Source organism: Marmota monax, unplaced genomic scaffold (assembly GCF_021218885.2).
Source record: "Marmota monax isolate L192 unplaced genomic scaffold, Marmota_monax_Labrador192_F-V1.1 WCK01_AAM20220418_F8-fsc00004, whole genome shotgun sequence".
Classification (NCBI taxonomy): Eukaryota; Metazoa; Chordata; class Mammalia; order Rodentia; family Sciuridae; genus Marmota; species Marmota monax.
In genome coordinates, this window is record NW_026692881.1 from 30,676,342 (window position 1) to 30,697,297 (window position 20,956).

The following is a 20,956-nucleotide window of genomic DNA, read 5'->3' on the forward strand; positions in this document are numbered from 1 at the left end:
ATTTCCCTTACGTCCGGGCATTTTAATTTCGTCCTCCCAAGACGGCTTGCCTGGAGCTCCAGGGAAAGCCGCTGGGCCGCGCTCCTTTTGGGCGATTGCTCCCGCCAAGGCCCTGCAAGTCAGGGACGCCCAGCGTCTCTGGCGCCCAACTTTCCCCACTTGGGACTCACAGGAAGACCGGAATCCTGGCCAGCCCGTTCCCACCGCGGGCGAAGGTTGATTTACTGCCCTGGGCGCAAAGAGCTGCTCCTCCTCTTCCTCCGGCCTCTTTCTCCGGTTCTCTCTGGCTCTCCCTCCCTCCATCTGTGCCCGAATCACTCCCCAAAGAGAGCGGCCCTGGCACCTTGGCAAAATACAAACGTCCTTCCTCCGCACTGTCCCCACCCTACCTCTGGCGAGGAGGGGACTGTCAAGCCCCTGCCGCTTCGCCCTTTCCAAGCCCAGGGAATCCTTGGAGATGGGTGGGGAGGGGATGGGATAACCTAAGGCGGGAGCTACTGCTCCCACTCCAGGCGCGTGGGTCCCGCCGCGCAGAGTGGAGTAAGGGGACAGGTCCGAATCTCCGACCTCCCCGAGGATCCCACCCTCGCCTCGCTGAGTCACGGAAATGACCCTCTGGGGATACCCGACCACCCAGCAGCCGGCCATTTACCGGGCCAGCGCTGGCATCCCCAGCACGGTGCACAGGGATGGACAGAAGGGCGGTTCTTATCCGAACTCGTAATCGGCCCCGCCGGAGGCGCCACCCAGAGGCGGGGACAGAAGGGGTGCCCCAGCGGGGGCTGCAGTCCTCGTCGCAGTGTCCGCACCCTGGCCGGAACAGAGCACGTGACCCGCGGGCCACCTCCAGTTCCCGGAGCCCTCTTCCCTCCTAGGCGCTGACCCTGGCCTCTCCCTCCAGCGAGGGCAGGTTGGGGCCAGGGCACCCACTTTTCCATCGTCCACGAGGCGGTTGTGGGGCGCCGGTCAGAGCGTGCCTCATCCCTCCCCTACACTGCCAGCCGCAGCGTCAGGACCCGCGCCCTGAGCTCACCTCGGGGCCCGGTGTCGCTGCCGCCGGCCTCCTTGTCCGCCATGGTCGCTCAGCCCTGGCCCGCGAGAGGAGCCTCCGGCGCAGCGCTGATCGGTGTCGGTGCGGGTTCCTGTCCGCGTCCTCGGCAGCGCTCGGGCCGGGTCTGAGCCTCTTGGCAGCGGGAGCACTGCTCTGACGCGGCCGCCGCAGCCCGGGCTCCTCCCCGCGCTCCTCCCCGGCCCGCCCCGCGCCCCGCCCCGCCCCGCGCCCCGCCCCGCCCCGCCGAGGCCAGGCGGCCGGGAAAGGCTGGGAGGCCGGCGCCGCGAGGGGCCCCGCCCGAGGGCTCCGCGCCCCACCCGCCCAGAGTCGCCCCTCCAAGGCCGTGCCCCCTCCCCTCTCTTCGCTTTGGAGACCCATCGCTCGCCTCCGCGTTGGCGATGGGGGCGATGGATGGTGGCGATGGATGGTGATGCGCGCGGAGCTCAGCGGCTCGCCCATTTGGCCGAACGCAAGGCGTGCGCAAGGTACCCGGCTTGGCGAGCAGCTGGGGACTACTGTCGGAGACCCTGGGACCCTCTTTAGAAGGCACCAGGTATCGAAGCCCGAAGCCTACCACACAAAACCTGTCCTCCCGAGGATGCTGCATCCAGTCTCCACCAGTTTATTCCCCACCCCCATCCCGTCCTCAGTCCCAGAGAAGCAGTTCAGGACAAGCGCGGTCCCGGCGCGACCCGGAGCCAGGCTGCGGACCCAGGACCAGTGCAGCAAGCGAGCCCAGGACACCGCCTCGGGCGTTCCCCTCCCGGCCGCCTGCGGGACTCCATGGCAACTGGAGACCCAGGGAGGTGCTTGCAGCTGAGGCCGAGTCGCGCCTTCCATATATGGGAGCCGGCCCTGGCCCCGTTAGAAGTCTGAGAAAAACGACATTAATAATGCAGGGCTTCCATGGTGAATGATTCATGTTCTCTGTCCTCTGGCTTTGCACACAGGTGCCACCGGCACCTGTTAAGGCATGGTTAGGCAGCCGCTGTGTCGTCCGTGCCACTACCCTATCTTGGCAAGCAGGGCAGTGATGTCCACAGTCACTGGGTCTTTCCCTGAGCCAGCACTACAATAAGTACTCAAGTTCATATCTCCTTTCTCCTCATAACTGAAACATTTTGCAGATAAGGAAAGCGAGGCTTGGCAGGTTTATGTGATCTCAATATCGGACACACAAGCAGGTGAATGGAGTAGCTGGGACGCCTACACAGGTGGCAACTACCAGCTATTCCCTAACTTCCTGAGATGGACAGACGGTATCTGGCAAAAGCCACCCAGGGAGGTTCGTCTTGCAGCCAGGTTATGCTAATGGAGTGGGTACAGGGCTGGTGGGAGAGCCCAGACACTGGGCTCTGCTCAGAAGATGAAACTTGGCCCGGGGACACACAGCTCAATGGTACACTGTCTGCCTAGCATTCACCAGGCCCTGGGCTCAATCCTCAGCACCAAGCACCAAAAAAAAAGAAAGAAAGATAGATAAAAAGAAAAGAAAAGAAAAAGAAAAAAGAAACATCTTCTATTTGTTGCATTAATAGTCCTAAATATCAGGGCTAGAGTTGTGGCTCAATGGTGGAGCACTTGCCTGGCATGTGTGAAACCCTGGGTTTGATCTTCAGCACCAAATAAATAAATAAAAAAGATCCATTGACAACTAAAAAAAAAAAGTTCTAAATACCCACTGTATGTAAGTCCATAGTCAAGTTGTATAACCAATCTGAGCTTTAATACCCCCATCATTGAAATGGGTATAACAGGAGAATCTATTCAAAAGACTGAAGAGGATTAGATGGTATGCTTAGGTTGGGATCTAGCACATGGTAAGCAGTTCAAAACACATTACATCGAGGAACCTTTTTAATGACAGACCATGGTCAGCTGTGCAGGGCAGTGGAGGAGGTACATGGAAGGCACTCCCAGGGTGGACGGTGAATTCCCACAGAGCACACTTTCTCTACCAAGACTGCTTGCTGGTTGAGGTAATACCTGCCATGTCAGGCAGAACCCACAGCGGGCTCCCAGTGAGGGTCCTGGAGACCAGGAGTCTATGGCACCCAAATGCAGACAGCAGGAAGGGTGGAGACAGTTATGCTGGGCACAGACTGGCCCAGCAGGCTGAGAACAAAGAGACAAAGAGGGGGAAGGACTGGCCCTGGCCCTTCATCCACACTCCACAGCGGCCTCCGGGTTCTGCTCCTATGTCCCCACTGAGAAAATCTGGCTGCGCTGAGTCTACATGAGTTGGAATGTAAGAGGGCAGGGACAGCCACATACACTCTGTCCACTGAGTACCAGTGTCCCATGGACATATGTCTGGACATGGTTGCCCGACAGAGCTGGCTATTCAACATGGTCTGATTGAGTCTTTCTTGTGTCAAACTCTTGCTGAGCTCCTCCCTCCCCACCACACACAGGAAAAAGCTCTCACTCTTTGGTGACATACTGAACACCTTTGACACCCACAGCCCCAAACTTCCTCATCCATAGTGTCTCCCAGGAAGCCTTCCTCCCCACCCTTCCTTGTCAGATTTACAAGCTGCTTCTGTTTCTTATCTCCTTCACTTCCCTCCCTTAGCAGTCTGCATCTGGGCCTCCTTGGGGTCCCAGTCCTGTGCACCCATCCCCAGGCTCCTGTGGTACTCTGCACACCCACACATCTCTGTTGAGCTCCATCCTCCAATCTCAGCACTCAGGAGGTTCCTCTGTCCATCTGTAGGGATGCCCACCTCTACACCCAGGGCTAGACCTTCCCCTAGGACTCCAGACCTACTGAGCAACTCCCAAGGGTATTACCCAGGGTGCTCATACTAGAAGAAAGCCCAGGCCATCCTCTCCTGCCCTCCCTCCTGGGGGTGGCATCTCTGTAAAGGTGGCACCACCCACCAGGGGCCAGGTCAGACACCTGGGCATCCATTAACTCTCCTCCCTCAGGTTTATCCAAGTTCAGTCAATCCCCAAGTCAAGTGTGGCCCTGTGGCTTCTGAAACTTTCTCTCCATCCTCCCTAACCTCTTTGTCCAGGTCCCCAGCTCCTATGACCTGCAGCAGCCTTCTCAGTGGTCTCCTCTTCTGCCCCTGTGACTACTCCCTGCCCTGCTGCAGCTCCCCATCATGGATCCGGTCCCTGCCTCTCTTTTGCTGAGATTTCAAAGATATGGAAGTGTGTTGGATGCCTGGATTACAGGTTCCCTCATCCCCCCCCCACCACAGCAACCTTTCCTGGCATGGACCTCCCAACTTCAGGAAGCCCTCTCCGCACCCCTGGGCTGGCCAGTGTGCCCCTCTCCAGCACCTGCACGGGACCCCGTCCCTCCTCATCAGGAACCTGGCCTGGCATCAGGACATTAGCCTTGGCAGCCTGTCAGAACCAGCAGGAACCATGCAGCACTCCCCCATCTGTCTCCTGCTGTGGAAAGGCCTTGGGCTCCATCTGCCCTCAGCAGCAACCCAGTCGCAGTGATGTGAGGGCACATGAAGAGGATGGGAGATGACACGAAGGCCCCAGTGCTGGGGGCAGAGAGCAGGCGGTTTTGATATTCAGGGGAGCATAAAAGCAGTGTATGCTCTGCCTCATGTTTGCCTTTAAAATCCATCATGGAGGGCTGGGGTTGTGGCTCAGTAGTAGAGTGCTCGCCTAGCATGTGTGAGGCACTGCGTCCAATCCTCAGCACCACGTAAAAATGAAATAAAAACATTGTGTTTCCACCTACAACTAAAAAATAAATATATATAAAAAAATTCATCATGGAAATGAAGACGCACCCTGGTGAGCATAGGGTCCCCTGGCCAGGAGCTCTCGATCTCTCACCTAATTCTCCTGGTAGTCCTTGCTGTTTTCACAGGACAGAAAAGGGAAGGAGCCAAAGGCTGAGGTCACACAACATCAAGAAGGGCTCCCACCTTCTTCCCTTGATCCTGTAGTTTCTTCCCCAAGAGCTGACCGAGTGAGGTCACATCACTTTTCTGCTACCAGGTCCTACAGGAATTGGTCTCCTGATGCTTCCATGACTAAATGCCCCCACCCAAATGCACACAGACATCCCTGATTTGAATATAGCAAATCTGATCCCATGTCCCAGGAGGGAACCACAGACCTCCCTAAGCTATGGCCACGCCCTAATGGAAATCTAGCCAGAAGCCCAGACTACAGCCCAACTAGAGCAGCACCTGGCATAGGAGCCTGTTATCCACTCTTTCACTAAGGTCTCATTGTGGACATCACTTCCCCCAGGACACCACCTGGCCCTCCAAGACAGCAAGAGACCCCGCCTCTGTCCTCTGTGCCCAGTCCCCAGTGCAATCCTGTCATTGCACTTATCACAACAACTCTGAGGTCAGGGTCACTATTAACTACATTGTACAGATAACAAAATGAAGGCCCTAAAAGATCCCTGAGCCCAGAAGCTGAAGAGCTTTGAGACTAGAACTCAGGTCTTTCCAACTTCAGGTTGCCCATCCCCTCTCCAGATGCGAACTCCTCAAGAGGACATCAGCTGTATCCACAGCCAGACCCTCAACAGTGCCTGGCACAGAGATCCAAATAGTCGAGGAAACAGCCCCCTCAGCACAGGTCTTTCCCATTCTCTCCACACTCCTCTTTGCCAGCCTGCCCACAGACACTTCTCACCAATGACATCCCCTCCCCCACCATACCAACTCATGTGCAGAGAAGCCAGAGCCCAGAGGCAGGCCCAGCTAACTCCACCAGGCAGCCTGGACATCCTGTCACCAGGCAGCGGGGACCTGGGAACCCAGGAATACACCTCGCTGAATCTGTTTCTTCACCTGTAGAAAGGGCATGATGGCTACAGGGAGGATCATTATGGGAGACACAGGTGTAGAACCTTCAGCTGAGGGCTAGACTACATACAGCCTACAGTGTTATATAATTTTCATATTTGGACCACAAAATGCCTTTTCCTTTTAAAGGTTACAGAATGGATTGAGGCAAAATGTCCTTGCCTGATGAGAACATGCAGAAGATACGGACGGGGTAAGTCACTTTTTTTTTTTAATGTTTATCAAAATATTTTTTTTAAGTTTAAGAAACACTAAGACTAATTCAAATCTGAACTTTTACATAGGAAGCGTCCAGAAAAAAAAAAGCTTTTTTGGAGTTTATGATATGCCTCTAGAATTATGTCTAAAAACAATATCATAAAAGCAACTCCTTTGTAACTCGGATGTCCAAGGAAACAAATTACAGGAAAAGTCTGGGCATGTGTCACACTCCTTGTCCTCTGACCTTCAGCACATTCTGAAAATCCAGCCTCAGAACCAAATCCCGGTGGCCAGTGTATACATCCTTTCCTCCTGGTCTCCCACCCCATCTGGTGTGAGTCAGCCTCTCCATTAACATTCCAAAACACCCTTCACATATACAACATGTGCTGCCACATGACCCTTCCAGGGCAAAAATTCAAGGACCAGAGGAAATTATTTCTCTAAATATCACAATCACTTGGGCCTGCAATGTAAACTTTTGAAATGCCTGCTCAGGTGATAGAGGGTTATCCAAATATTTTTCAGCAGTATTTCAAACAGCAGAGGGATCTGTGGTTACTTTCTCAGCAGCCTTCTCAGAACTGCTCAGACCCTGGCCCTGCAGAATTCCTCGTTCACAATAAAATGGGGCATTCTAAAAGCCACAACTCAAGAAAGAGAGAGCAAATGAGAGACAAGGTTGAGAGAAGGAAAACTGAGATGATTGCATGGCTGGGAGAGCTTCCACCAGGGCTGCCAGGACCCAAGATGACTACAGCCAAAGGTTTCAGGCATGAAGCACAGCTACTGTGACCCTCTCCAGCTCACAGTCCATGACTGGCTTGCAATGGGTGCTCAGTAAGAGTTTGTGGAAGAAATAAACAGATGGTCCAGTACACAAATAATGGAATGAAAACCAGAAGCCAGAGAAGCTAAATCTCTTGTTCAAAATCTTGTTCAAAATTGTCTAGGGTCAAGTTGTAGCCCTCCACTTCCCAGCTTAGCTTGAATCTCATTGACCCTCTCTTGAAGTGCCGAATGGGAGAATGTTCACGCCCAGAGGAAGCACTCAGCTGCAGTCACCAAGGAGTAAGTGGCAGAGAAACAATTTGTCCCTCAGCAGTCTGCTTTTAGTAGAGTGTCCTGGTCTATCCTCCTGCACTGAGGAATCTGTGCAGGGCTGTGTCTCCAACATCTGGCACAGCTCCTGGAAGGGCCCCAAGGAACGTGTCAAATAAGCAAATGAGCCCACTGGAAGAGAGACTGACAGTTTACAAAGCACCCTCACATCGCCTCTTGCTCAAATTCTACCATCCTACCACAGCACAGGGAGGGAAGCATCCTTATTCCCAAATTTTTTAAGATGAAAAAACAGCAGACCCAGTGAGATCAAGAGCAAGCTGGGCTTGCAGTCATGATTCTAAAGAGCTGCTTTGAACCATTTGTTTCTTTCAAACCTTGTGCTTTATTTAAAAGTTGCATTATATTTTGCCTTCTATTGCACTCTATGTCTACGTTTTCTAAGCAAAAACTAACATCTCAAATTGCTATCAATTGCTTATAGAATGTTTTACTGTGAAAAATTTCAAGCATTCACAAAAGCAGAGATATTGCTATCATGAGCCCCCAGGTACCATCACCCAAATTACTTAATTTTAAAAAACCAACTTGTTATGGTTTAGTTATGAGGTGTCCCCCAAAGCTCCTGTGTTACTGCGGAAGGTGAAATTACTACATTATGAGAGCTGTAACCTAATCAGTGGATTAATCCACTTTCTGGATTCATAATTTGAATGGACTAACTGGGTGGTAACTGTAGGCAGGTAGAGCGTGGGTAGAAAAAGTGGGTCACTGGGGCATGCCTTGAGGATTGGTCCTGTTGGCTCCTCCTCCTTCTCCCCCCCCTCTCTGTTTCTGGCTGCCATGGCTTGAGCCTCACTTTGGGCTCAGAGCAATGGAGTTGGTAGTTCATGGACTGAAACTTCTGAAATCATGAGCCAAAATAAACCTTTCCTCCTCTAGGTTGTTCCAGTTCAGGTATTTTGGTCACAGCAACGAAAAGCCGACTAAGACACAACTTCTTAAGTAAATTGACTCCCAGGAAGAAATCACAGCAGCTGCCATTCACACTTTACATGCAAACACGATCATTTAATTGTCACGGTCCTCCAAGAAGTGCGTACCTCTACTACAGCGGGGGCAGAGCTGAGAGTCACCCTAGGCAGTCTGCTTCACCACCATGGGGCTGGGCCAAAAGCCTTGGAGGCAAAGGTTCTAAGACAAGGCAACAGGATGGGTGCAGGTCCTCTTTCTTTTAAGCCTAAAGCTTGCATAAAACTGCTTGGTTTCTAGAAGCAGCCCACTCCCCATCAGCCAAGCACATGGATCCTCTCCCTCACCATTCTCTCTCACCCTCTTCTCCATCAGACTCAGGCAGAAACATAAAGTCCACCCAGACACAGACCCAGCCCTCCAGGAGCATGGAGCCTTAGTAAAACGGAGAGACGGATGTAACCAAAATCCCTAGCAGAGTTGGTGAGCATCCTAGCATGTGAAATTTACAAGGATATTGCTCCAGGGCTTGCCCACCTTCTGTCTCCTCCATCAGGAAGCAAGGGCAGGCTCAGGGAGCAGAGAGGGTAAGGAAGTGGGTTGGAGAGTTAGATTATACTTGGGTTTGAATCCTGGCTCCTTCCCTTCCCTGCTTTGCTGCCTTGAATGAGTCACTGACCCTCTGTGATTCACTTATTTGAAAAAAAAAAAAGTTGATAAGACCCCCATATGTTATAGCTGTTAGGATATTACATGATAACGTATGACCCGGTGTCTGCAGCAAAGCCAGCTCTTCATGTTGCCACTATAATTGGCTATTACCCATAACCAGTACTCACTACTCTCAGTAACAAAAGTGAGCTTGCCTAAGTGAAGCAAAAGTTTGTAGGAGGGCACACATCTGCAGGTCCTCTAGGATGCTGTTTTTGCACTATCCCACCCTCGGCCACAGTGCTAGGGACCAAACCCAGGGCTCACACAGGCCACACAAGCGCTGGACCACTGAGCGACGTTCTCAGCCCCCAGGGTGTTTTTCTTAACCAGCCTCCCTTAGGAAAGTCGGCAAGTTTTTATTTTATTTATACATAAAATAAAAAATAAAAATAAAAAAATAAAACCCAGCCTTCCCCACTCGGCTGGCAAGGGATGTCGGCCACGTGTGAGAACAACAATCCGGCAGTGAGTGGGGCTAGGACAAAGACACCCTGTTGTTTCCCAGGCTGGCGCTGGCACTTTGGCACACTGGCATGCCAGCAGACACATTCCATGATCCTGCTGGGCAAACCCACGCACAGTAGAGCTGGAACACCCAGAGTGAGGATGTCAGGCGTGGGCAAGCCCAGGTCCCCTGTAGCCTCTCTCCAGGACCTCCTGTGGGTGGATAAGGACCAAGAGCACCCCAAGGGGACACCTTGCAAACAGCAAGAGCTCATAACTCAATCATCACTATGAACCCTGGTGACAGAGCATCAATCCTGGTCTCAGGACACCAGGCTCCAAGACCAGACTCTGTCATGCATTTTCTGTGTGGCTTTAGACAGTCACCTAGCCTCTGATGTCTGGGCATATTATAAGTATAATGCGCTAAAACTATGCCTTTTAGGGAGAGCTACTGCCCCCAGAAAAATCAGGCAGTCATGCTAAGGTGTGGGGAGAGTGAGGGGGCCCTTGTCCTTTCCAGGCTTCCTTTAAGACTTTATCATTGCCCCCTCTCCTTCTCTAAACGCTCTCCGGAAGCCAAGGCCTCACTTCCGGGCGGGGCCTGTATCCTGCCTCCATGACTCCTCTTGCACCCAAGCTCTGGAAACAAACTGGCCAGCAGGCATGTGAGAGCAGACAAGGGATCTCCTGCAAAGATCTGCAGTCAGAGCCAACACACTGCAGGGAAAGCTGCGGGGGCCCAGGACTGAGAAATGTCAGTCCCCATGAAGGCCTTCTGAGGCCCCCAGAGTGAGCTCAGAAGGGCTGCCCTTCCCCAAGCTTCCTGCCAGGGCAGGCGCACAGGCTGGGCCCATGCCAGGGGAGGCTCACTCCACCTCCATCTCCACAGGCCCGTGGCCACCTCTCAGCCTAGACTGGAATGACAGGAGCTCACACTGTGCCAGCCATTCTGAGGGGCTTGGGCTACATGGTGGGGGTCCTTCATTCATCCACTCATTTATGCTCTCCAATAAGCATATACTGGGGAACCTATTATGGGCCAGGCCCTGAGGATAAATATGACAGTGGGAAAACAGGGCCCCTGCCCTGAAGGAGCTCTTGGTCTCAGGGAGAGACAGAAAACAAAAAGATAACAGCTCCCAGTGGATCGAGGTGGGGCCAGTCTGGGTGTAAAGCTGAGCCAATATCAGAAGCCAGTATCTATTGAGCACTGACTAGATACTGGACCAGGTCCTAGGGCCTCACAGAGTAGATAACTCTTTGTAGATCACTTACTCTCTCAGTGACCCTAGAGATAGGTCACAGGGCTATTCTCAAGTTACAGATAAGGTCTCGGAGGGTCAGAAAGGTTTGACAACTTCTTCAAGGCTGGTCAGTGAAGTCTGAGGCCTGGGGCCCTGAGCAGGACTGTCCACTCCAGCACTCAGTGGATCAAGGTGGGGCCAGTCTGGGTGTAAAGCTGAGCCAATATCAGAAACCAGTATTTATTGTGCAGTATTTATTTATTGACTAGGCTGGGAACCAGGCAGCCTCGGCCACAGTGTGGCTTATCAGGGGGAAAAGGGGTGATCAGGAAAAAGAAAGAGCACCCCCCCCACGGGGTTCTGGGGTTCTCTGTGTGCTATGGTTCAAATATGATTTGAAATCATGTTGAAGTCTAATCCCCATTGTGAGATTGAAAGGTGGAAACTTGATCAGATACGGTATTTAGAGGTGGGCTTTGGAGAGGTGTTAGGATAAGGTCAAAACCCCGACCCCATCCTATTCAGTCCTAATGGTTTTATAGGAAGAGAGAGACCAAAACACAGCTATGCACTCATTGTGGGGTGGCATCCGATGCCCCGCCCTGCCTCTGGACTGTGCCAGCAAGAAGGCCATCCTCCAAAGTGGCCCCTTGCCCTTCCACCAAAACTATGAGCCAAAATAAACCTCTTTTCTTTAAAAATTTTCCAGACTGGGGTGCTGCGTTACTAACAACTGAAAACAGGCTAAACTGTGAGGACTGTACACGGGTGTCCTGAATCCTAAATCCTGCGAGTTGGGTTAACCACATGAGTCTGCAGATCAAGCAGACCTCAAGTGGGCTAAGTCCCCCAGATCTGAGCGACAAGACTAAGGATCAGGCCCAGACATTAGAAATCGCTCACCTGTGTAGACAGCCACACCTGTCTCCCAGATCACCTGACCCCGTGATGCCCGGCAAATGCCCCCTCCCTTCAGCAGGAAGGGCGACAGGTTAGTTTCACGGAGTCCATGTGAGCCTGGAGAAACACTGCATCACATAAAAAGACAGCATGTCTTCTGGGCTGACATGAGGGCTGTAGAGAGGCAGGGCAGGGCAGGGTCAAGAGCACCAGCCTGGGTTTCATTCTTGGCTGCATCTGTAAATAATGACTGCACCTGCTGCATAGGGACAGGTGTGAAGAGTACGTATTGCATACCTGCACACAGAGCAGCGCTGACGCCGAGCCAGTGCCAGGAAATGTCAGCTACTATTGACTCTGGATTGAGTGAGCAGAGCCACTGGCTAGATAAGTTCAAATGCCATTGATCTATCTGTTTTTCTGTCCATCTACTAATAATCATACAGCGTATGCGTTTAATAAAAGACTGGAAAGAATGTACTGACATATTGAGTAGTCATCTATCTCTGCATACTGAGATTATGAGTGATTTTTATTTTGTTCTTTTCACTTCCCCTTGTACAATATTTTCAACACAGAGCATGTTTTTCTTTTGTATTCAGAACAGAATACGGAAAGCATTCTTTAACATCAAACCCCCCCTAAAAGGGGGGACAGGTAGCTTAGAAACAAAGAGTGGATCCAAATGTCTGCTTCAGTGCTCCGTGCCTAACATCATCCGAGGAAGGGACCTCTAGGCAAGGATTTCAGTCCCCTTAGAATCTTCCACATCACCCCTCCATTGACCCCCGGCCCCTGCCTTCCGAGAAGCATTGCCAGCTCTGCCCACCCCATGCACACTAGCTCTCCTTCCACCCTGCAGATTCCATACCTCCCGTAGACAATGCCTGTGACTTCTGGTGGCTGTTTGTGGACTACCTGATATATGCCAAGCTCAGGGACAGTTATCATGATGGTCACCTCTGAGCTGAGGTTCAGAGAGCAAACAATTTGCCCAGGACCGCTCAGCCAGGAGGTGACACGGCTGGAATTCAAATTCAGATCTTCTCACTTTGAGTCCAAGGCTCATCATACTGGGCAGCCCCATGATCTGGAGAAGTCAGGAGTTACAGGAATATGGTCCAGGGCCAGAGGGTGTGGTGCCTGTTTCCTGCTTAGAATCCTTGCCTGGGATCATTTGGGTGTTAACTGTGCACAAGTGTGCTTGTGTACATGCATATGTAAGTGTGATCTTGTGTGTGTCTTAGAGAGAATATATTTATCAAATGTTTTTCAAAGACTCTAAGAATAGATAGCAACACAAGCAGTTTGCTCAGGTTTTTCAAAGAATCAGAGAAACTGAATTTAAAGCCAAGAAAATAAAGAAGATGGACTCCAATGAGTAGAAAATGGAAAAATGTGACCCTGAGAAATTCTTCAGGGAGGAGACAGGCTTGGGCTGACTTTAGATCCTTGTTCCTGACCGCAGAATCCTGGAGGTTCAAGGTCATAAGGAACCTCCCTGGTTGATGTTGTGGGATCCAGCTCATGCAGAAATTCCTCCTGCCACACCCCTGGCAGCCAGTTTGCTTCCGTGTCTCCCTTGAAGGGAACTGAGTACCTGAAGGTGTAGCATGTCCCTTCATCTCAGAGTGATGACAGTGTCTCTCTTCTCATAGCTGTCTTTCCTTTGATCTATTAGCTCCATCCTCTGAAGTAATGCAAAATAAATCTGTCCCTGTAACCAAGACAGTTTCTGTATCCATTAGGACATCTCTAGCTGCAAGTAATGAGGAGTCCTGAGGCAATAACAAGCAATTCAGAAGTAGTTCTGGTCTCTGCCCAGTTCCACTGTTGGCTTGGCCTCAGGGGGCAGCAAGATGGCTGCTGCAGAGCCCTGGTCCTACTGAGCCATGGTCCTGCTGAGCCACAGTGTCCAGAGGAAGAAGGCAGTGTGTCTTCTTATGGGTCTTTCTTCCCAGAAGCCCCCTAGCCGGCCTCTCCTCACTTCTCAATAGGCAGAACTAAACCACATGACCACTCTGGAGTCACAGCCATTCATGGCCAAGGACAACAGGAATACCTTAGTTGGCTAAGATGGACCTGGGTTTACCCCTGAGCTGAGGACAGGGTCACTTTCCATGGGGAAGAACAAAACCAGGATTCTTTCACTAAAGCACAAGGGGGAATTAACGTTGAGTGAACAAGGGTGGCTTTGACCACTCTGATACTTGGTTTGCAGAGTGGAAGATGTCTCCCGAGGGTGACATGATGCTTTGTGCCCACCCAAGATCCGTTCCCTGTCTGCTGTTGGCAGCACCTTTTGTGGCTCTGAGGAATCACCTCTCCTGAGACCAGCAGCTCATCCTCTCCAAGGGACTGATCAGATTTTCTACAAGCTGCCCATATCCTTCTAGTATGTTCATTTTTAGCTTCAATACCCAGATCCAGTCTCTTTTGCTTGCAGCCAAAGAACTCTAACCAGACCACCAGGTTCAAAGACCCTGAGAGCTCCTTGATCCATTTTTTTCTGGGCTGGTGGCAGTCTAGAACAATGAGCAGATCCCTGGAGATTAGAACCTGGGATCAAGAGTCGGGATCTGGATTCTCAACAACCTCTGACTAGCTGTGTGACCACAGAGAAGACACTTGACATTCCTGATCAGTCATCCCCTTGTCTCCAGCAGGAATTGGTTAAAAAAGAAAAAAAGCACATGAATATTCTCATCCAACTCAAGAAATCTCATTGTAGTCAGGGCTCCTAATAATAAGCCACAAATCTCCATCTACTTGTTCAGTGAATTTTCAAATTCCAAATCACATCACCTCTCTATGCCTCAGCTTTTTCTCTGGTGAAACAAGGATACAAATAAAATCACAGGGTTTTTTGGATAAATACTTGGAATATTTATAAAAGACTTATTCCCAGTACGTGCTGGAGATGTCAGCTTATTTATTCAGAAAATAACTAAATAATCAATATTAAGTGATAAATGTGTGCAGTGTCTCCCCTCCCTGGTTCTAAAAGAATGCTTTTTGCATGCGTACCTGGTGCTTGGGTTCCTAGGCTATTCATGGAGATTAAGGGTAAGATACCTGCAAACATGTACACAGCCGGAGGAACCAGGGATGGGGAGAGACTAGAATGCAGGGGGAGAGAACTGCGATTCTCAAGTGTTAAAAAATAAAATTAAAATAAATGTTTAAAAATGGCCTTGACCGGGGCTGGGTTGTAGCTCAGTGGTAGAGCGCTTGCCTAGCACATGTGAGACACTAGGTTTGATCCTCGGCACCACATAAAAATAAAATAAAGGTTATTAAAAAAAAAAAAACAGCCTTGATCAAGAAGGTGAAAGTGGAAAGTGAAAAAAAAAAACAAAACAGATCTTAAGAGGAAAGTCTGCAAATCGGGAACGAGAGGAGAGATGTCGGAAGCGGTTGTCATGAATATGAGAAGCGAGAGGTGGGGGTGCGGGCAGGCAATGATCATTTAAAAAAATGATTTATAAAAGTTTTTCCGGATGGTCCCCCTTGGCATTTTCATGAGAAACTGCAGGAGAGTTTTAATTTGCTCTCTACTATTTTGGAATACTGCACTGAGGCCTATTTGAACGTAACATGGTGCTAAGCTGGTTTGAGTGGCAGCCCAGTTTTTTATGGATTACATACAAATATTCTCCAAGCTCCTCAAATGTGCCAGACATTGTGCCAGCTCCAAATCCACCATGGCTCTGTGTTCGGGGGGCTTAGGGTGCAGCCCAAGCATCTCGGCCCCTCCCTGCCTCACCTTTCTCTCCTGGGTGTCGCCTGCAGATCTCCACAACTGTTCCTCTGCAGCCCCATAGGCATGTCTTCCAATCAGGCCCTTGTCATTTCTCACCTGATTACTCAGTCAATTTGTCTCCCTGGCTCTTGTCCCAACCCCTCACCCCTAATCCATTTTCTACACTGCTGCCAAAGTGTTTTTTAATAAGATGCAAATCCGACCATGGCTTGCTTCTATTTTAAATCTTGACTTCATCTTTGTCCCTTACAGGATGAAGTCATAATGCCCAAGCTCTTGGCATCTGGGCCTGGACTAGCCCATGACCCCTCCTCCTCCTTATCCGCTACATCTCATGTGCATGAATTTTCTCATGCCTGGAATCCCTCTGTCCCACCAAAATCTTCCTTTTCACCTTAAAATCTCCTCTTGCTCCTTCAAAACCCAGCTCGACATCGCCAACCTCCTCTGGGAAGCCATCCTTCACCCTCACCCCTACCTCAGGCAAAGCTCACCTTCCCTGTCCAGGGCATTTCTCGCTGAACACCCACAGTTGCCTGTCTCTGACACCAACTGCCACCATGGTCACCTTTAATATAGCTCCGGGCATGTGTAGATGCACAAAGAAGTGTGTGGCTCACCATGACAGAGCTGTCAGGGTATAAGGAGGGAGCTTAGCATTCACCTTGAACTCATGTCTGGTGGAAATTTGCTGAATGAATCTTGTTTTCCCCCCATCTCACGGCACATGTGGACCAGGAAAAGGAAAATAAACTTTTAGCTAAAATTTTTAAAGAAAATATTTTCAAATGACACCATTGAAACACCATCATTTTCAAACACTAACCAAATAACAATAAATGTAAAGACAAAAATAAAAATCTATGTGAACATACCACCCAAAGACACCACTGTGACATTCTGATGGTGGTCTCTGCAGACCTCCTCCCCGTGCGTGTCATACATCTGTATAATGTGACATGATCTAGTCTTTCCATGCCCACAGGGCCTCAGCTTCCCAGAATCTGGGTGGAACTGCCTCCAGCAGGGTGGGGCCAGGAGACCCTCTCTTAGGGGCCTTGGCCCTGGGCAAAGCCACAGCTGGCCCAAGTCCCAACTTGGGGCTTTCTCCAGGCAGACACAAAGGGGTCATTTTTCTTTCTCTTGGGTACAAAATGTGCTCTGGGCTGGAAGTCTTTCTGGGTTATGAGATTCAACTCAGTAAGAAAAGATCATCTGAGGTTTTCCAAGAAAGTCAGATTTAAAGACAGCATAGACTGGAGCTTTACTTTTGTCCAAAATAACCATGAATTATGAAAGCCATTGGAAGCTGGGAAACAGCAGGCTTTTGTAGGGTTTAATTTAGGGGCTGGTAGGAACCAAATTACCAGAGACTCTGCTGAGCCCCTCACTTCCTTCCCTGCCTCCTTGGGTGGGGGCCTGCAGGCTACAGGTAAGTTAGTGTTGGGAATCTCCCAGTGCCAGGGCTGAGTCTCAGAGGACTCACGGGTGGGCCTCTGTCATGTTGAAGTCCTTTATAACCAGCTTCAGGGGGAGCCCATCCACTGGCACTACCCTGTTGTACAGTTATGACTGTATGTGAATTTACTCTTTGATCTGGTAGGTCCCACAGCTAGGAATCTACCCTCAAATAGGAGTGACAAGGCAAAAGGTTATCCTCATAGAATGATTTGTCATTGCAAAATATTGGGAACAACACAGATGGTCATTCACAGGCAAGGCCAATATAAACCATGGTGTATTCACTCAATGAAATTCTATTCTTCCATAGAAATGAATGAAGAAAATCCCTTTGAATTGACACAGTACAATTCCCAAGATCTAAATTATTAAAGACAAGCAAAGTACAAAAGACTGGATAGAAAGAGTATTCTACATTGGTCACTCTGTCTTGGAGGGAGGCAAAATGTGTTCCTAGGGGATGTCAGTCCTCTCCAGAAAGCTTCTGGGGATGCCCCTGCCCAGGCCTTAGCACCTGACAGACAGTAAGTGACAAAGTAGGTTTCCTGCCTCTTCAGACAAGGCTGCCCCTGACCTCAGGTCCCCCATCATGGCCTGATTCCCTTCTCAGGAGCATTCAGGACAAAGTTCTTTGCTTCCTCCATGATTTTAATGCCGTAAAAAATTAACCCAGATTGTGATTTTTCTCCCCACAAGTCAGTCAGCGTGGCCTGGCTGATGGGAATCCCATTCATTTAATCACGTTCTCTTCAAAATCACTCTAGCTAGGAGCAAGGTACTCCATCCCTGTATCTATGGTTCAAATTGTCTCTCATCTGTTCTGACCTCATAATTTAATAAACCACCGATTTCATACAGCAACTTCCTGTAGATAAAATGCCAGGGATTTAAAAAGAAAAAGCTAACATCAGCACCTGCAAGTTCCGGGAGCTCTGGGTTAGTGTCTACAATCATCCCCAGGCAGATCTGTCAGGCTGGTGGGAGCAGAGGGCTGCAGTCCCCTGGTGCCTGCTGTGGCTGCTGCAGTCTGCTCCTGGCTCAGGACCCTCAGGTGGGCCAGCTGGGGGATGGGGTGGGGGCTGCAGGCCTCCTGGGGTTGCAGGAGGGGCCCCGGGCTGGCCCTGGCAGGTCTGATGAATCCGTTCCATAGTGTTGCCTTCTCTCCTGATGGACTGGGAGGGACAACTGGCCCAGGGGACACAGGCCTTAGGAGGAGGCAGCAAAGGTCATCAGAGGGCAAAGACCTGGGACATTCAGGTTGGAAGAAGCAAAGGGCTACATGAGAGTGGGGGATGTGCTGACTCCCCTGCACCCCGCTCCAGGTTCAGGGCTGTGAGTGACCCCACCCACAAACCTCCCCTACCAGGGATGGGGAGGAGACCAGTCCTGCTCTATCAGGGTACCTCTCCCAAGGAAGGGCAGACAGGACACCAGGACCCTGCTCTGGGAGCTCTCGTGGAGGCTCAGCCCTGGGACCTAGGGAGCCTCCCCAATATTCCTCACCCCCACCCTGCCCTGGTTTCCAGCCTCAGCCCTTCATTCCTGCCACAAACAGCCTACGGGGAGGCATGGGATTCAGCCAGCTCTAGGTTCTTCTCCTAGGGCTCCATGCAGTCTCTTTTGGCTCTGTGTCCCTCATGGTACCCTCTCTCAATAGAGAGTAATTACCTCTTCTATATCTCAGACCCCCAAATCTCACAAAGGCAGCCTTGAAAACAGTGAGGCAGTTCCTCAAAAGTTAGACTAGAATTATCAAGTAATTCTGCAATCCCACTCCTAGCTGTGTATCTAAGAAACCAGAAAACCTAACTTTACCAAATACCTTTACATAAGTGTTCACAGCAGCCCTATTCACAGTAGCCAAAAGGTGTGTACGAACCCAAATGTCCACCAGCAGATGAATGGGTAGATACAACGTGGCAAGTCCCTATGATAGAATATTACTCATAAAAGGAATGAAGTACTGACACATGCTACAACATGCATGAACTTTGAAAATGGTGTGCTAAATGGAAGAATCCAGACACAAAAGTCTACATGTTGCATGGTCTCATTTATGTGAAATGGGCAGGGTAGGCAAATCCATAGAAACAGAAAGTGGATTAGTGGTTGCCAAGGGGCTGGGGAGGGAGTAGGAGCAGGAAGGATGGCTAATAGGGATGCAGTTTCTCTTTGGGGTGATGGAAATGTTCTAAAGTTAGATAGTGGTGATGGCTGCAAAATATCATGAACTATATAGAAACCCCACTTTAAATTATACATGTTAAAATGGTGAAATTTATGTGATATAAATTACGTCTCTTTTTTTAAAAGCAGCCTCCTGGAGGCCCCTGACTTTGACCTCAGCACAGCTCCACCCACCTGGGCCAAGGTTGCTGATCTAGGTCACCTTTAACTCCAAGTCCCTGCTTTCCCAGACTCCCCCAGCCCTATGTGTCCCCAGGAACACACTCTCTGGTTGGTACTTGGCTTGAGCCACAGGGTTGGACATTGAGATTGTCCCGGGCCCAAACATCCTCAGTGTATGAGAGCAAACTTTCAGAGCAGGTTTGGAGAGAAGAAGGGAGTGACATTCAGCACAGCCCGGTGAGACATGAAAATCAGACCACTCAACCCCTCCTTGTCCTTGGAAGTCCCTTGGTCAAGCCATCACCAGTTCTCCTCAATGACCAATGGTGGCCTGGGCCTCCCAGTCCTCCAGCCACAATCTTCCCCCTTTCAGTCAAATAGGCCTAAGGTGTGGCCTCTCTGGGAATTTTCTACAAATGCTTTCCTCCCCTCTCTGCTCCAGCTGAGGAAGCAGGAGGCAGCCATGCAGAGGTGGGGCCCAGCCTCCAACATGGAGCCCTGTCATCTCCAGGGAGAGACGCGGCCAAAGCAGGAGGAGCTTGCCCACAGGAGCTGTGTCCTCCTCTCTGGTCGTTACTTTTACCTGGAATGATGCTGTCATTAAGATTTGCGTATCTGCCCCCATTGCCACCCCCACACCAGTCCCGGACATTTTCTGGGCCCAGGGAAGCCTCGCGATCAATTTCCTCATCTAAGAGCAGGACTGGAGCCCTGCGTGGCTCAGAAACATGCTAATTAGGTTTAGGCAATAGAGCTCAATAAATTAGAGCAAAACAGCTATTGATTCCGCTATCAGCTCCCCTGGAGATGCAGAAAGGCGGGCTCCAAAGACCACAGAGAAACAAACAAACACTCAGAGGCCTGTTCACTCTCCAAAGCTTTGGTCTTCACAGTAATTTGCTTTTTTTTGCGAGAGGCCAACGGGTGCAGAGCTCCAAGGTCACCGGGGCCATTGTCCTGCCTTGGAGTGGCTCTCTCTGCCCCTCTCTCTCATTCAGAGAGAGGGACACCAACCGGCAGAGGTGTCCTGCTCTTACTCGGTGGTTCCTCACACCAGGCACTCAGCGAGGCCTAGCTTGGCCCATCCTCCAAACAGCCTAATGGAGGAGGTACAGTGTGCTCCTCCTGTTGTGGATGAGCAAATCAGGGCTCAGAGAGGGTGTCCAGTCACACAGCTGCAAAGCAAAGAGCAGGGACCCTTAGCTGTCATGTAACTACCAAGAGTTTCCTTCTGTAGACCCCATGAGCTCTTCTGGTGAGGTTCAGAGCAAGTCCCCAGAGGAAAGGCCTCCTGCAGCTCTGCCCACAGAGGCAGAAGGTGCAGACCCAGGGAGTCCCTCCCAGAACCACTCTTGTAGGCTTGTATGCCCTCTTTTTTAGTTGGGCATGTTTAAGAAGCTCAGAAAAGGGTGCAGAATGGTTCAGGACCATGACTCAGAGCCAGGAGGTACTGGGGACAGCAGGAAGCAGAGCAGGGGGCAGCAAGGTATGGGAAAGTGAGAGGTGACTGAGGTTAGGCAGGAGGAAGAAGGGCCACCTGAATGTGAATGCAGCCAGAGGCTGTCCTGGGCTCAACATAACCCACAGGCCTCCCATTGCCACAGTTCCGAGGCCCCACCAATTTTGCCCCCACCCTGAGTCTGAGTGGGCTGCCCCAGCATCCTTGAGGTAAAGGAGGACAAGGACGCTCACTGGGAGCTGGTGCCCTCAGCAACCTTGGCTGAGGAGGACAAGCAAGGGGTGGGGAGGACTGAGATCAAACCTGGAAACCTAGGAATGAGCCAAGCAGCAGGACAACCAGAGGCCGGATGGGGACATGCCTCCTGTGGGAGACAACTCGGGAATGCTGGAGGAAGAGGGGGTCACCAGAATAGTTTGAGCTGTGCAAAAGGCCAGGGCAGGCCTGGGTCTGAATCATTTCCAGGTTGTGGACAGAGGGACCCTGGGAGGATGTTTCCGGAATGAATAAATCCAAAAGGATGGAATGGCAATT

At 50.7% G+C, this 20,956-nt stretch overlaps 1 protein-coding gene across 3 annotated transcripts in view; it reads right to left on the bottom strand.

The window, feature by feature from the left end:
• Hspa12a (heat shock protein family A (Hsp70) member 12A) overlaps positions 1-20,956 on the bottom strand; it is a 148,438-nt gene that overhangs the window by 64,397 nt on the left and 63,085 nt on the right. Inside the window, exon 1 of one of the 3 annotated variants that reach the window (XM_046450386.2) lies at positions 1,034-1,200. The exons of 1 other annotated variant lie outside the window; for it this stretch is intronic. In XM_046450386.2, the coding sequence (XP_046306342.1) occupies positions 1,034-1,076 (43 nt within the window). In that variant the 5' untranslated portion in view covers positions 1,077-1,200. Of the gene's footprint in view, positions 1-1,033; positions 1,201-20,956 lie in introns of those variants that run through there. One more of the 3 variants, XM_046450384.2, reaches the window with a different exon arrangement.